Raw genomic sequence first — 15,278 nt, forward strand, 5'->3', positions numbered from 1 at the left:
CCTTGGTGTCTCGGAGGCAATGAAAATCTCTATTACACTTCTAAAAAGGTTGGTGTAACTTCAATGAGAGAGAAAATTAGAGAAAGTCGTTTTAGATGATGTAGTCACTTCGAACATCTGATAATACAATTAGGAGAGTATGTTTTAGATTCGACTTATCTTAAAAAAAGGATAGAGGTAGGGCTAAAAAAAAGCTCAGGCTTGGTGCATAAAAAATAATCTTAATTTGTTAGAATTGAATGAAAATTCAACAGGACACAATCAAAAAACATAAGTTTTTCATAGGGCCGTATAGATACATGCTACACAATTCTTATGCATTTATTTTTGTGACTTCTATATTTTCATGTTCAAACACACAACACTAAGGGTCTGTTTGGGGCAGCTGTTGATTATTTATAATCTGCTGATAAACAGATTATTCTGATAATCTGATAATCTGTATATTATCATAATAAACTGTCTTGCTGTTTGAGACAGCTTATTGAGAACAACTTACTGGGAGCTGTTGTTGAATAAATGACCATTCTGCCCATATTTGGTTAAGCAGTTATGATAAAACTGTTTATAGAAAATAATAGATAAACCATATGTCTTAAACTATTGCAATTCAGTTACAAAAAAATAAAATGCATTGTTCACCACTTCGTGAGTATCAAAATAAATAAAATAAAAAGAAATACAATTAAAATTACAAGTAAAATAATTAAAACGTTCAATTTAAAACTTTGACGTCGTTTGTCCTCAACGGCACTATCTTCTTGGGAAACCATTGTAACACTATCACTGTCGGCATGGGAGTATGTCGGAATGTCGGCCCAACGGAAAAAATCACATCTTGTTGAACACCTCTCTGACAACCGTAGAACTGTCTCCCACTGCTATGTAGCTGGCGTGACGTGAGAGGGAGCTGGTAGTCCGTAATAACACAACACAACTCGGGAGGTCCCTGGATTCTTAGAACTCATACTTTTACTGAGATAAAACAATCAAAAGATATAATTTGTCAGATCATAAAATTAAATTAAGCCTTATATATGGAAATAAAGGAAAATCCATACAAAAACTAAACAAAACAAGATAAAATAAAAACTAAACAAAACAAAATGCAAATTCATACTACAACGAATTACACCCCAAATGAAAGACAAAAAATTCTTAATAAAACCTTAAAATACAAATCCATACTACATTGAATTACATCTCAAAAGTACATATAATAAATAAATATGTGTGGTTGAATCAACATTCAGATATAGCATCTGCGATAGACTCCCTCAAACCAGCCATCTCGGCTACACCCACACCGTCTTGAGTTTCAAATTCAATCGAATCGATCTTATCCTCGGGTAATGTTTGACCAACGAAAGATCCTGAAGGTTCTGGAGAGTCAATAAGTTGATCATCATCAGTCAAAGTGAAGTCCGTATCTGATTGAGAGGGATGTCGTCAGATGAAGTTGTGAAGTGTCATAGTGGCCACCACAATATGCACCTGTTTGGGAAATGGATATGACGTGAACGTAGGACAACTCATTTCTTCTTCCACACCCCAAATGTTTTTTCAATAACCTCGGGTAAAGAGGAGTGTCGTTTGTTAAATATTTCTTTTCTGTCACGAATCGTGCCACTTGCTCACTCAAAATTAGGAATATGGTATCTGGAGCCTGGATAGGGCTTTAGGTAGCCCCTTAGCATCGGATATCCAGCATCAACCAAATAATATTTCCCTGTTATGAAAGATAATATTAATTAAAAATAATAAATGTAATTTATAGGTTTAAGTGAGATGAACAAACTTGGAGATGGGTGAGAGAAACACTGTGTTCTATTTCTAGTTGCATAGGAAAAAACACGACTGTCATGTGCACTTCCTTCCCATCCTGTCATTACAAATGTGAAACACATGTTGAACACATGTTGAAGTCACATGTTGAAGTCACACACTGTCATGACATTTGGGTAGTTGTACAACTCTGACTAATGTACACGATCTTTTCATAGCTTGGTAGTCGAGCATCCACATGCGTATCATCGATTGCTCCAATGCAGTTCTGTTATTCATAGTTAGCAATTAAGAAGTTATGAAGTTAAATTAACAAACTAATAAAACTTACTTTGAAATACGACATGTAACGAAGATCATTTGCAATTTGTTCGGGAATAGTTGCGAACGATGGATCCGTTGGTTTAATGTTTTGTGTTGCTTAGCTCACAAGTGCTTGTATACCTTTGGAGAAGTATCGACTAATTGTCTCTGAGGAATGTTGAAATCGCTCTATAGCTCTTCTAACTGATTCATTTTGTGAGAAAATGTATAATGTTATAGCCAACACCTCTCTCGTGGTCGTTCTAGAAGAACCTTGAAAGCTAGTTACGACATAAGCCGTGTTAAAGATCCATAAAAATGGGCGCAATCATTCGAAAAATGTTGATGAACCTTATCGGATGTCCAACAAGCATCTCACCCACTCATTTGTTCCCAACATATGAGGACATCATGTGTGGCATCCGTCTAGTGCTGGAGCGGTAGTATTCCAACAATAATATCGCTATAGTTGCAGCCCATGTTATTCTTTTATGACGTGTTGGATGTGGATCCATCCTGAAATTAGAAATGCATTATAATGAAATAATTTATGGAAATTTGATGACAGCAAAATGAAACGGTAAAAACATTAAAGAGTACAAAGCATCAGAAAATGAATTACATAAATTGTTCAGGACTACAAAGTATTAGGAAATGAAATACATAAAATGAAATACATCTAGTGACAACTTAATACAAAACAGACTCATTCTTCTACTAAAACGCGTGAATATTCAATGCACAGCTCAGGTCTTAGTCTCATAAACATTTGCCTACGAGTATGGTCCTCAAGTTTTTTAATACATTTTGCCTGAAAGCGCATATCAGCAGCTACTTCTGGAATAATATCTAAAATGACAACGCAGTCTCAAATGGTGTTATTTGGGGGAGGCGGAGCTGAAAAAGCAACAATTAGTTGATCAAATGAGTTTTTCATGAAACTATCCTTCTCTTTTTTCCTCCTGCCAAGTCTGGGCCTTTTGGACATGGAACTGGACTCTTCCATCTTCTTTTGGTTAATATTAGGCCCTTCTTCATCAGTTATAACCTGTTAAGGTGGTAAGTCATCTGGTATTCCTGCAAATCCCAACTCACTTGGGTTGAATGCATGTTTTACAGTCGCGACAACCCCCTTAAACATTATGTCTAGTTTTTCCTCGAACTCTGACTCAATTCCGTACTGACTATAATTTTTTGTTGTTGGCATGACCTGCAACATTGAATGGAATTAGAGGGGTTTAGGAATTAACCAAAAAATAATGGAATTAACAAAATAAGTTTGTATTTATTACCTCCAATCTTTCAGCCCACCATTCATCTGGAGCATCGATTGTTTGCTTAACGGGATCCCAACCCAATTCGGTAGATCCACGTTTCAGTTCCTTTCATATTTTTCATTCCTTCTTTAATTGGTCTCATGTGTTTTTGAATTTAAGTCTGTCGTAATCCCTTCCAGTCAATTCTTTGAACCTCTTAACAATATTTTGTTAACCGTCCTTATTAAAATACGTGATTGGTATGTTCCCTAGTTCAATTTCTTTGATACATATATCTCAAAAAATATTTGTTACTTCTTTATCTCACATTATAGACGGACCCCCTTCAGTCGCCTTAGACATGTTGAAACTATAGTGAACAAAGGAAAATAAGTACTCTCTAAATGTGTAGAAAAAAAACCCAACTTCATCTAGATTAATTCCACAACTTATAAAATAATCCTTTGCAATTTCAAAAAAGAATAAATTATAAATAAACACTGACAGACAACATCATTTCCACAACATTGCAATTTATATATATATATATATAAACGAGAGATTTATGTGGTTCGTCCAATGACATACATCCATAGAAGACAATCCACGAAAGTTTTATTAAGCAAACCTGTAAGATTACATAGCTATGAACCTTAATTGAAGTTCACTACAACATACTTTCAACTAAACAAGCTCTATACATAGCACAAATTCTTCCATCTTTTCACAAAAAAACAAGAACCGAAAACAGCTTCATCTGGTACTCAAACTGCAGCAATTACAACTGCAAAATATCGAATGCAACCCAGCAAGCAAATAAACTACAACATCTTTGTTTAGCTAAATCGCAAACTGAATTTTGTTCAGAAATCAAACTGTGCTTTATAACTATTAATAAAAAACATAACTTAAAAAATTTGTCTTTCAGATGATTGAAGCAAATAAACCCCAACATCTCTTCGAGAGGATTGAAAAAAACACAAGCTTACACCAAGGAAAATGAAAAAACCCCTTTTGTTCTTCATAGCCACAAGGGAAATGAAATTTATGTACTTCATATATGAGCTCTTTTATAGATGTTTTTCAACCTTAAAATGATAAAAGAACATAACTAGCAAAAATAAACCCCAACATCTCTTTTAAAGCTGTTTTTAAAAAACTTGTGCATATTTCTCAAATCAGGAAAAAAAAAATTCCCAAATTTCAAAAACTTGAGCTATTTTATGCAACAATGCCAAACTAATATTGCCAAATTTCATCGCATTCTGGCAAATGTGTTATAGAACTGACAAAATGAGGATGGCAATAACTACTACATCCCATAGAAAGGATGTCAACCCTCATTACAATCACTGCTACATCCCATAGGTGTGTACTTTTATTTTATATCACAATAACTACATGATAAGCCAATGAAGTTAGGGCATTGGAAAAGACAATAGATATATAGCTGATGAAGAAATAAAGTCATAATCTCCATTCCAAATCTTATATATTTACATATGCAAAGGCAAACATTATTGCACTATATATGTTGCATGGGAGGAGTTAAAGAATTTAACCCATCTACCTCAGGGAAATAAAATGGCATTCATTTCCTTCCAAGTAACCCACCATTCATCTCCTAAAACAAAAAAGTCTTCTCTTGTAAAATATTTTCAACTAGTAGAAGTTCTGCCCCCAATTCATTTTTACTTTGGACATAACTATGCTTGACATTCATGCTTCATTAATGCCAATAAAATATTTTCCACCAGCAGCATCATAATTCCATCACCCCTTAAAAATATAAAGCTTTGTGTTTGCATGCATATAAGCCAATTCCTATATATTCACATACCTAAAATCTGAAATTTTTTCTTAAAAACCCATTATACCAAACAAATCTTTCATATGACAGCACAGGCAACGATCACAGGGAGCTTGCGAAATTTCAGACGAATGATCATAGTAATACGTATGATCAAAAATTTCGTAAACAATTAAGTATGAAGAAATTGCACGAAGAAATCCCTGTAACACAAATGATCAAAAAGTTATGCCAGCAATAGCATTGCCCAACGCATCCCAGTAATAGCATTTCTCTACAGGGAAGAGGAGATACCTGCTAAAATTTCAAACAACTTTCAATCCACCAACCTAATACCAGACGGGAAATGGGAGAGCAGAGCGGTGCACAGGATCGAGGAGTCCGATTGCAGAGCCAGGGTAACGCAGTGACACGGGATCAAGGAGCAAAGCCGAGATCAGAGAAGTCTGATCGCAAATCTAGGGCAACGACGGTGAGACTGGATCAAAGGGCAGCCGAATAACAATCTGAGTAAACACTCAACGCATGGTAATGATAGCGGCGGACGAAAGAACGAATATTAACATAAACTCTTACGCGCGTTCTTTCACCGTCGGCCCCAACGCATTATCCAAACGCTACCCCGACATTCTGAAAACGTCAAACGCAGGGATAAGCTGCGCCAAACGGACCCTAAGTTTTTATTTATCACATAAAAAATGTTGTCATTATTTTTTTTTTCAACTTAAATATATATATTTTTAAGACACCAATGTGTCATAGATCTAAATATAAAAATTCAGATGCTAAATATATATATATATATATATATATATTTAATTGCTATGCGGTATGCTCCAAAACTAGGAATTGGGAAAAAGAATACCATAATCTTTAGGTGTTTATTACTCTTAGTATCTGCTTTTGTTGCATGTTCTGTTATTCATAATTTCAGTTGTTTTGTTGGTGAGTTCATTAGATTCTAATTGAACACAGTTTGTTGCACCATGCCAATATGCACGGTGGTGTGATACAATTCATACTCTCGTCCGAACATACAGTGCCAGGACGTAATATTTTCTCCTCGGAGGGATTCTTTTAATTGTCAATTTAATACAACAAATGATATGATAATATAAAAGGGGGCAAGGGCTTTTATATGGATTGTATGCATGTATTTGTGTATACATAACTTTCAGGTCACTTTTATATTCAAAAATAAATCATATTCAAATTAATAAGCCTAACACAAACAAGAAATTTTGAGCTCACTTTTTAAATGTGCCAAGCGGAGCAACATTTGATTCGACTCAAACTTAGCTCGTTTATGCGCCTAAATGTTGTGTACAAAAAAGAGGGGAAAAATTATAAATAGAACTAGAGCTGAAACATGCTACGTTGACTGACTTTGCCTTACAAACCCTCCTAACAAGATTCAGAAATAGATCTCCGAAATAACAGAAGTGCCCATACATTATATGGTGTCTTTTGGGCGTGGTGAATCGAGTTCACCACGCAATTGGAGTGTTGACCTTGACCAGAACGGCCATACATGTAGGTCATACCTTTGGAAGTAACAGGTACAAGACTTGTCTTTCAGAAGGCTTGATGATCTCGTTTGTCGAGTGTGACTGTGTTTATGCGAGCTTCTTCGATTGAACTCGCCAAAACTTGTTATTCATGAAAGCTTTTCAGACCGAGCTCGCCTGCATCCATCAAGCTACATTATCAAATTGGTTCCATCCTTGTCCGGGCCTATTTATCGACCACCTAATGTTTATGCCTAGAATTTTATCAACATCGAGTCTTAAAAGCCTCCATATTTATTTATTATTTGTAGCCCTATGATGGCAATTATATTCTAAGAGATACAAATAGGAGGAAAATGAAGAGGGCTCTCTCTATGCTCTTCTTCCTCACTGTCATCAATAACACAACACATTCTGAAAATCTCCAACCCACTTCTAGCTCCTTCACAAGATCTCTCATAAATTATATGAACTCACGAACAATACAAAACTCTACGTCTTAAAAGGATTCAACAACGATAAATGCTACTCATTATCAAAATATTTTTTAGGACTGTGAATCCATAGTGTAACTTTAATCTTATGTGATTATTTTTATTCATGCTGCGTGAGATTAATCTACACAACCTTCTATGGTGGCATGATCATAGAACCAACATCAGAAAGAAAATTTCAAATACACAAGAATATAGCAGTACTTAAAAAAGATTTTATTGAAAATTGGAATATGAATAAAGCATGCCAACATTCATAAATGAATACTCAACTCCCAATTCCAGATTGCAGCAGCAATTGTCTTCACATTCAATCCTGCATAATGCACATTGAGACGAAATCAATAACCAAAATTAGAATGATATCCTTAAAAATGAATAATAGAAAAAAATCATGCATATGTTTTTAATACTAAAGTGGTACAAATGCAAAAATTCAAACTATAGGGGTTGGATATGTAAATACATAAGAATTTTGTGGTATGCATGTAAACTTCCCATGGAAGAAAATTAGCTTCGGATGTTCTAATCAAATTTGGGTCAGGATGAATCTCAAAACTATTTGAGTGCAATAAAAAAATGGATTTGAGATTGGACCTAACCAAATTTTAGTGTAATATTCTAACCTAAAGTTGTTTCAGTTAAGAAATATCCTTCAAGATTTGCAATAGCTTCAAAGTAAAGCTACACAGCGTTACTTGAACAGTAGTATTTGCAGCATAACCCATCAAGAAGCATTTTACTGCACACTCACAAACACCCAACCCATCCACCCACAACAAAATCCTTTATGAGCAGACAGCTTACCTCTGATGTGTAATCTATATATATACTCAAACTTCAATCTTTACAAAAATGCCACATTACTTAAGCATGAAAAGGAGTATTTCACATTTTTTAAAGTTAAAATGGTGGTATTTAAGCGGTATGAATGTAAAAAAAATAAAGTTTAGGTGTATGAATGTATGTATGTCACCTAAACTTCAATATTTAGGTGCGTGTATTTGTGCGCATGTGTGTCTGTATGTACATCATATGTTTGTATGTGTGAGACCAACCAATCCTCATGTCAAGCGACAACCAATGACCCGTCCAAAGGGTATCGGGTTTAAAATTTCCATACAGCTGGTTCAGTGAAATTTGTCACACAAACCGTACGTGTAGTTACAGCTGCCCGAGCATCTGACCGGCAGCCCACACTACTCGGCCGGCCTACAAACAACGGTCACTCGGGTTATACATCTAGTTAAACGTCTTTTTTAAGCTCCCGGTCTTATTAATATCTATTCCTTAAAATACCCCATAATCCCTATTTAATGAGGGGTAAAGATGTAATTTTTTGGTCCCTTATTTATAAATAGGGGTTTATTTCGTGAATAAAAATTACGCATTTTCTACTGCTCATTACTGTGCTCTCTGCGTCTTTTACAACACTCAATTCTTTGGTTGCGTCTCCCGGACAATTTCGGATTCAACAATATAGATGCACACACACATAGAGAGACACATTTAAAGATAAGGGTATTTACGCACAGAGCACACAATTCTTGTGTATTTGCATATCTCATACCTAAACTTTCATATATACTCACGTAGCATTCAAATCTTTAATATCACATCAAAATTAGCACTATTATCACTTTTTAAAAGTGAAACACATCTTTTCATGTATAGAATTAAAATAATTGCTATGTATGTAAATGTGAAAGTTTAGGTGTGCGATGTAAATACATAAGAATTGTGTGTTGCGTATTAAAGATAACTTAACATTTCTAGGCGATTTAAAAGTGCATCAGAACACTTACCCTGAACCTTCGCATCCGCGCACCGTCATGGCCAGACCGAAGAGCCTTAGATTCGTAGTTTGAAGGTTCGGTTTGAACATTCCCAGATGATGCTTGAATCCTTTCCTGGCCTCTTGTGGGCTTCTGCGGTACATTTTTGAAAAAAATGTCTTTATCCCAAGTTACCTCATAATCTACATTCAGGCGTGAACCTTGCTGCATAATGTCAGAGTTGATTCTTGATTAATATCCAAAGATGGAAAAACGGACATTTACATACATACCACCTAACTCCTATGTATGTACATATCTAGCACTCAAAATTTATTTTTTTATATTTTTAGCAGTCAAAAGTTACATATCATGTAGAAAATACCACCAATTTTACCTTTTGAAAAGCGAAATATACCTTTTCACATATAGATAAAGTGGCATTTATCTAAATATTAAATTTTAGATATGTAAATACATAAGAATTGAGTGTTACGTATGTAAATCTCCAAATAAGAAACTATCTTCCATGGCTAACAAATAAAACAAGAAAAAATTACATTCATACCACACAATTCTTATGTATTTAGATACATATAGCACTTTGATCTCATAAGCATATGCATTAAAAGGTGTATTTCACTTTAAAAAATGTTAGTAATTGTGGTATTTTAAATACGATGCTAAAAAATGGAGTTATATATGCATGTAAATATGAAGGTTTAGGTGTTAAAAATATAAAAATACATAAGAATTGTGTGCATATATCAAAATGCCCCATGAAAAAAAAAACAAGGATAATTATAGAAACTAGAAAGAAAAAGAATTCATTTTTGAGATAAAACTATGACTTCTTGAATGACTTGTGGAGCAAAAAGGGCCTCTCATGTGACAAGCTCTTCATGGGCATATTCCAAACTTGATCGAGGATGGCAATGTTACAACAACTATTAGGGGATGTTACAACAACAAAGCTCTCACTATGTGGGGTCGACTACAAGAATCCTTTTTCTCCATTGTGTCCTATTTAGTGTCATATTTTCATTTAGTTCTAATAAATTAAGATCATTTTTTTATACAATAAGCCCTAGTCTTCCTAGGTTTACCTCCGCCTTTCTTAACATAAGTCGAATCTAAAACATCTACTCTCCAAATCGAATCATCAGATGGCCAACGTTTAATGTGGCCAAACCATCTAAGACGACTTTATCTAATTTTGTTCGTCAATGGGGCTACACCAACACTATCACAGATAAAATTATTTTGCATTTTGTCTCTAAGTGACTATAACGGTACACCCTAATGGTCTAAATTGCAGGGTATCCTAGTTCAAACAAAAAACATGACTATGATGGAGACCTAAATGAAAAAAAAATGTTAACTAGGGGGCCTATAGAGTGTTTTTAAAATTGTAGACACATGTAATACACAGTTTATAACTCAATTACCTTAGTGATATTTACCCTAATTGTTTTATAGCTTTTCGAATTGCCCAATGAATCGATTCCTTTCGTATACTTAAAATACAAATGTCATGATTTTACAAAAAATTACACAGCCTAAGTTATTGGGTCATTAAAAATTGAATCAGAAGTTCAAAAAGGAGTTCTTTTAGAAAAGTTATACTTTTTAATACACGTTAGAATTTTAAAAGAAATTTTTGTGGACAAAATCAATCTTAATAATGCTTTAATGAATATTCATTTAAAAACAAACAAAATGTCTATAGCTGTTATGGCTCTTAATTAAGGCTAATGGCATACTTGTAATTTTCATACCTCTTAGAAGGCCTCATCTACTTATAAATAGATGAGGGGTCTTGTGGGGAGTTTAGGCTATCATAAGGAGATAGAAAAATCTGATCAAGAAGATCAAGAGGAGGAAGAAAATTCAGCAATGAGAGGAAGAAGTGGAGAGGCTTTAGAATTGAGGGAGAGGTCTTGTAGAGAGAGAGAGATCTAGAGAGACATGGTGATTCCTCGATGTAATGAGCCTGTAATTCTTCTTTTGTCATAGTGAATTTGGTAGCGATTCTCTCCGTGGATGTAAGTCTAAAGACTGAACCACAATTACAACAGGGAGTTTGCGACAGGGAGAAATTAGCCTGCAGGCGTTCGAACAGGCTGCAAGGCTTAGCGGCATTTCGGCCAGGAGGATTCGCGTGACAAGAGTATTGTTCACGATCGAGAACGAGAGGGTCGCGGCTCGGAATCCTTCCGCGATAGGAAGTTCGCACGAGGCAGCAGAGGCTTCTGGACACCAGAGGAGTTCACGGCTTGGATCACAACAGAGTTCGACGGTCAAGGGTTTCTATACTCCAGACCGCAAGAACGACAGAGAGGGTTCGGCTAAGGAGGTGTTCCGTTGTTTAAAACTAACAGCCATTCCTTCGACAATTTCTTGAAAGTGAAGCAAACTTTTATTTGACAATTCAAGTATTAAGTTCTTAATCATCTAACTCAATACATAGAGAGTTCCCTAAAAGGTTTTTCTTTCAGGTGTTCTTGGAACTTGGCGATAAGGATTCTTGACGATGCAAGATTTCACAACAATAGCATTAAAGAACCTTTTACATGTTTCTAAGAATATAACATAATTTTAAAAAATATGTACACTTAGTACTTGTGCATCATTACAGAAGGCATCAATATGAAAAACAAATTTCATTTTTCTGTGGCAAGATTGTAGAAAAGTGAAGGAAACAAAATTCAAAACAACAAGAAAATATTGCAACGAAACTCTTATGCTACTAATAAAATTTTAATGTTTCCATTTTAATTATTTATAGCATGTTACAAAGTTGAGCTATATAACAGGCCACTAGCAAAAAAAGACTTGCTCATAACAACAAAAGCCTAATAAACTTCAGATGAGAATGAACTCGAATAGTTATTTCTACGCACACTTACTTCAGATTATGGATTGAAGTAAATTTAAGTTCCCCTGAAACTAAAATTCAAACAGAAAGGCAGATTAAAGTCTAAATAAATGGGAATAAAAGATTGAGAGAAAGCTATTTAAATAGTCGTTAGCATTAATGAAGTAGAAGTGTAGAGAGATATCTACTTTTTTGGTGGTTGCTCTCATGTGTGTGTTAGGCGGGGAATGTGCTAAAGAATCCAGATGAGAATGAACTAAGTACTTTCAAGTCACATAGACAGTGAGCTTGAAAATCTAAATAGAAGGAAATAAAAGACCATCATGTAAATGCTCAAGAACTTGATTTTATATGCCTACAAATAAGATAATGATCATCATTTAAAGCAACCCTGGTTTAGTATAAGTTTTAGCATGATTGAAACTGAAGTTTAGAAAGAAAAATTCCTTTTTGGTAAGTTCTCTTATCTGTGAGATTAATGGGGGATGCGCAAAAGAATCAAGCTGGAGAACTTCTAACAACTAGTAAAACGAGGAGGTAACATAATCTAAGGTTAATTTTATAAGGACAAGTAGCGCTTATACAACTCACCTTCTGCATTGAGCGTCCACAAAGCACCCTCATTGCATTACTGAATTCATCATGATTCTCGAATTGAACCCAAACCTTGCATTGAAGTCCAGGCACAACATCGCCAACAGTTGCTTCTGCATTCTCACCAATGTCATCACCACCAACAACATAAAGATTCCTATTTGAAGCATTTTAAGGATGTCACAGGAGGATAGAAATTTTTCATGATACAAATTGGTGAGCAAACCATCTTTTAATCAATTTTTGTATTTTATGCATTGTTTATAAAAAATCTAAGTACAACGTACTCTTCAAGCGTTAAACAAAACCATGCTGAAGTAACTTTAATGCAAGACCATATTTATATGTCATATTAACCTTGGCCTCATATGGACACACATACAGTGGAGTAGATCCTTTGAAAAATGCACGGTCCAAAATACATTTTTTTTGCACTGATATGAGTAAATAAGCAAATTAGTCAAGATTATTTTTGGTAATATTCTATTTCATAGTTTTAATTTTTTTAGATTATTTAATAATAAGTCAAAAGAAAAGTAATCTATATTTAATGATATTTGTATGCTTATTTGATTGTTTTTTAAAGCAATGCACTCATTCATCTATTATAAATAGAACAATACTCTAGTGAATAATATGCACACAAAAAAAAAAAAAAAAAAATCCTTTAACATGTTACATGAAGAAGGTCAATCTAAACCAAGCCATTGCCTCCATGCGTCCAAGCCATTCATCACAAACAGTTGTCTACAATTAAGACCTTATTTTCTCTTTCGATCATTTCACACCCAACAAGTTAAGCCCACCATGACCACGCCTTCAGATCAAACTCAAGCCTCCCCCTTTGTTTGCGCCATCACCTATATCGACATCCCAAGCCCATGGCTGAATCTGGGTGAAGGTATCATTTCCACAAGTCATTGTTACCACCGCCATTGCATGCATGTTCAATCACATGCCACATCTCATACTATGGTTGTTGTGCTCACCATCACCACCTGACCCTTAAAGCACATCACTTCTACAACAAGAACTATGCATCCTCTTTACCAAAATCTATGATTGCTTAAACTCCCCCTTTTGTTCTCATTATTCTTAGTATATTTGCATATGTATCCTCTTTACTCTCCCCGAACCCCAATCTACAAATGGTATATCTATGATACCCAATTATGTAAATTATTATTTGTAAACAAAATTTATATTTTCTTATGGGAGCTCATAAAAATTAAATCATCTACACAAGGAATCATCTTGAAACTTTGTCTCCTTCATCGGCATAATCAAACAATCATGAACATTCCAAAAACTTCTTTAGGACAATAAAGGAACAAACAACCTATGAAATTTGCATGCAAATGGTCAAAGATCTCGATGAGGTAAATTATACAAGGCCAAAATTGCACGATATTGAGTTTGTTAAGGCAATAAAAGGTCTAAAGGAATCAACTAAGGTTTTTTTAGATCACCAAATTGAGCATCCAAAATTTGTTAGAGAAAAGAAAATTGCTCCCTCCTAAAATTCATAATCATATCATATTTTATACATTCATATGAGGATTTTCATCGCAATGAAATTTAGAATTCAAAGGGAATTCCAGTGTTGTACCTAACATGACATGTTACTAGCCATAAAAAAACATTGAAGCTTGTTTTCATCCACCGCACAATGCTAATCATCAAATGCCCATCATAATCTATCACCCGACAATAGCCATTGATAAAAGTTGATGTTATTAGCCAACAACCAACGAAATTTGATGCCGTTGTCAACTGCCACGACAACAAGCCGACGACAAATTGTCACTTGACTTCCAACATTTCATAACAATAATTATCCAAAATTTGCTAAGGACTAATGTTTGTTGATAATAGATAGAGGTTTTCTCAGTCACCTCTTCACCCCACATATCATGAAAATTCCAGTGTTGTCACCTCAGCCAAAAACTCCCAGTGAATAAATTGAGCTCTTTCCACACCCTGAACCCCTAAAAAAAAAATATAGTTCTTCAATTGATTAAAGAGCGTACCTTATATTTCCAAGAACGGAAAAGATGGTATGCGTATTCAGCATGGAAGGCTTCGAAGACACCCTTGGCTCTGCAAACCACCTTGAAGGAACTCCTTGTACAATGATCGTATCAGGCCTCCGAGCCACTCCCTTGGAATAGCCCCCTACAGTTAAAATCCCTTTTCAAAAAGAGTAAAAACCACTAATGAAATGTTATATATTTCAAGCAATCAGAACTGCTAAAAAGTAATGTTTATTACGGCCGTCAAGCAGCTGCGAAGCATAATAATCCTCCCATAACCTCTTCATCGCCTCGTAGTCATCGGAAGGGGGAACATCGACGGTCATTCGAAATTTGACGCCCTCCAGATTCAGCTCGATCCCGCTCAAACGATCCAAGACAGAAGCCCTCCAATCCAAAAACTTCTTCTCAATTACCTTATCCGTATCATCGTCATCGTCTCCTCGCCTTTTGTGTTTGAGAAACCCAAGATCGCGGATGTAGAGAGTTCCCGATGCAACGGGTTCGTCGCGCTTGCGCTTGTGAAGATCAAGACGCTTTCGTATGACGAGGTCGTCTTCGGGTACTGTGAGGGAGAAAAAGGAACGGATGAAGTCGATGAGGGAGAGCTTTAGCTGCCACTCGTCGACGGGCTTCACTGCGGGATCGGAGCGGAAGAAAGTGAGGATGAGCTTCAGACGCGGAGCGAGCGAGAGGCCGTAGCCGATGTCTAGGGTTTCGGTGGGCGGGAGGGAACGCAGTGGCCGCCGGCGAGAGGCTGTAGAGTGCATGGGGCTTAGCAGCGGTCTAGGACTCGGTCAACGAGGCTGTGTGATTCTAACAGTCTGTGTGTTAAACCAATA

General features: G+C 35.6%; 1 protein-coding gene across 4 annotated transcripts; it reads right to left on the reverse strand.

The window, feature by feature from the left end:
* Nucleotides 1-748: 748 nt before the first annotated feature.
* On the reverse strand, nucleotides 749-15,278 carry LOC110020857. Of its 4 annotated transcripts, none has more exons than XM_020719124.1 (6): nucleotides 14,675-15,278; nucleotides 14,434-14,593; nucleotides 12,401-12,560; nucleotides 8,962-9,156; nucleotides 7,430-7,472; nucleotides 749-975 (listed from the first exon to the last, which is right to left on the reverse strand). In XM_020719124.1, exons 1-5 carry the CDS (start codon nucleotides 15,204-15,206, stop codon nucleotides 7,467-7,469), a joined length of 1,053 nt encoding a protein of 350 aa, XP_020574783.1. In that variant the 5' UTR covers nucleotides 15,207-15,278; the 3' UTR covers nucleotides 749-975; nucleotides 7,430-7,466. The 4 variants fall into 4 exon arrangements, with proteins under 4 accessions (XP_020574783.1, XP_020574784.1, XP_020574785.1 ...); XM_020719125.1 differs by lacking the exon at nucleotides 749-975 and adding an exon at nucleotides 6,885-6,903; XM_020719126.1 differs by lacking the exon at nucleotides 749-975 and having other exon boundaries at nucleotides 7,313-7,472; nucleotides 14,434-14,578.

Source organism: Phalaenopsis equestris, unplaced genomic scaffold, assembly GCF_001263595.1.
Source record: "Phalaenopsis equestris unplaced genomic scaffold, ASM126359v1 Scaffold000107, whole genome shotgun sequence".
NCBI classification, from domain to species: Eukaryota; Viridiplantae; Streptophyta; class Magnoliopsida; order Asparagales; family Orchidaceae; genus Phalaenopsis; species Phalaenopsis equestris.

Coding starts and splice junctions, on each gene's coding strand:
- LOC110020857 (XM_020719124.1), bottom strand. CDS start 15,206: ATGCACTCTACAGCCTCTCGCCGGCGGCCACTGCGTTCCCTCCCGCCC. Junction 12,561..14,433: donor TCCGTTCTTGGAAATATAAG/GTACGCTCTTTA, acceptor TGCTTCAAATAG/GAATCTTTATGTTGTTGGTG. Junction 9,157..12,400: donor GTGGACGCTCAATGCAGAAG/GTGAGTTGTATA, acceptor GACATTATGCAG/CAAGGTTCACGCCTGAATGT.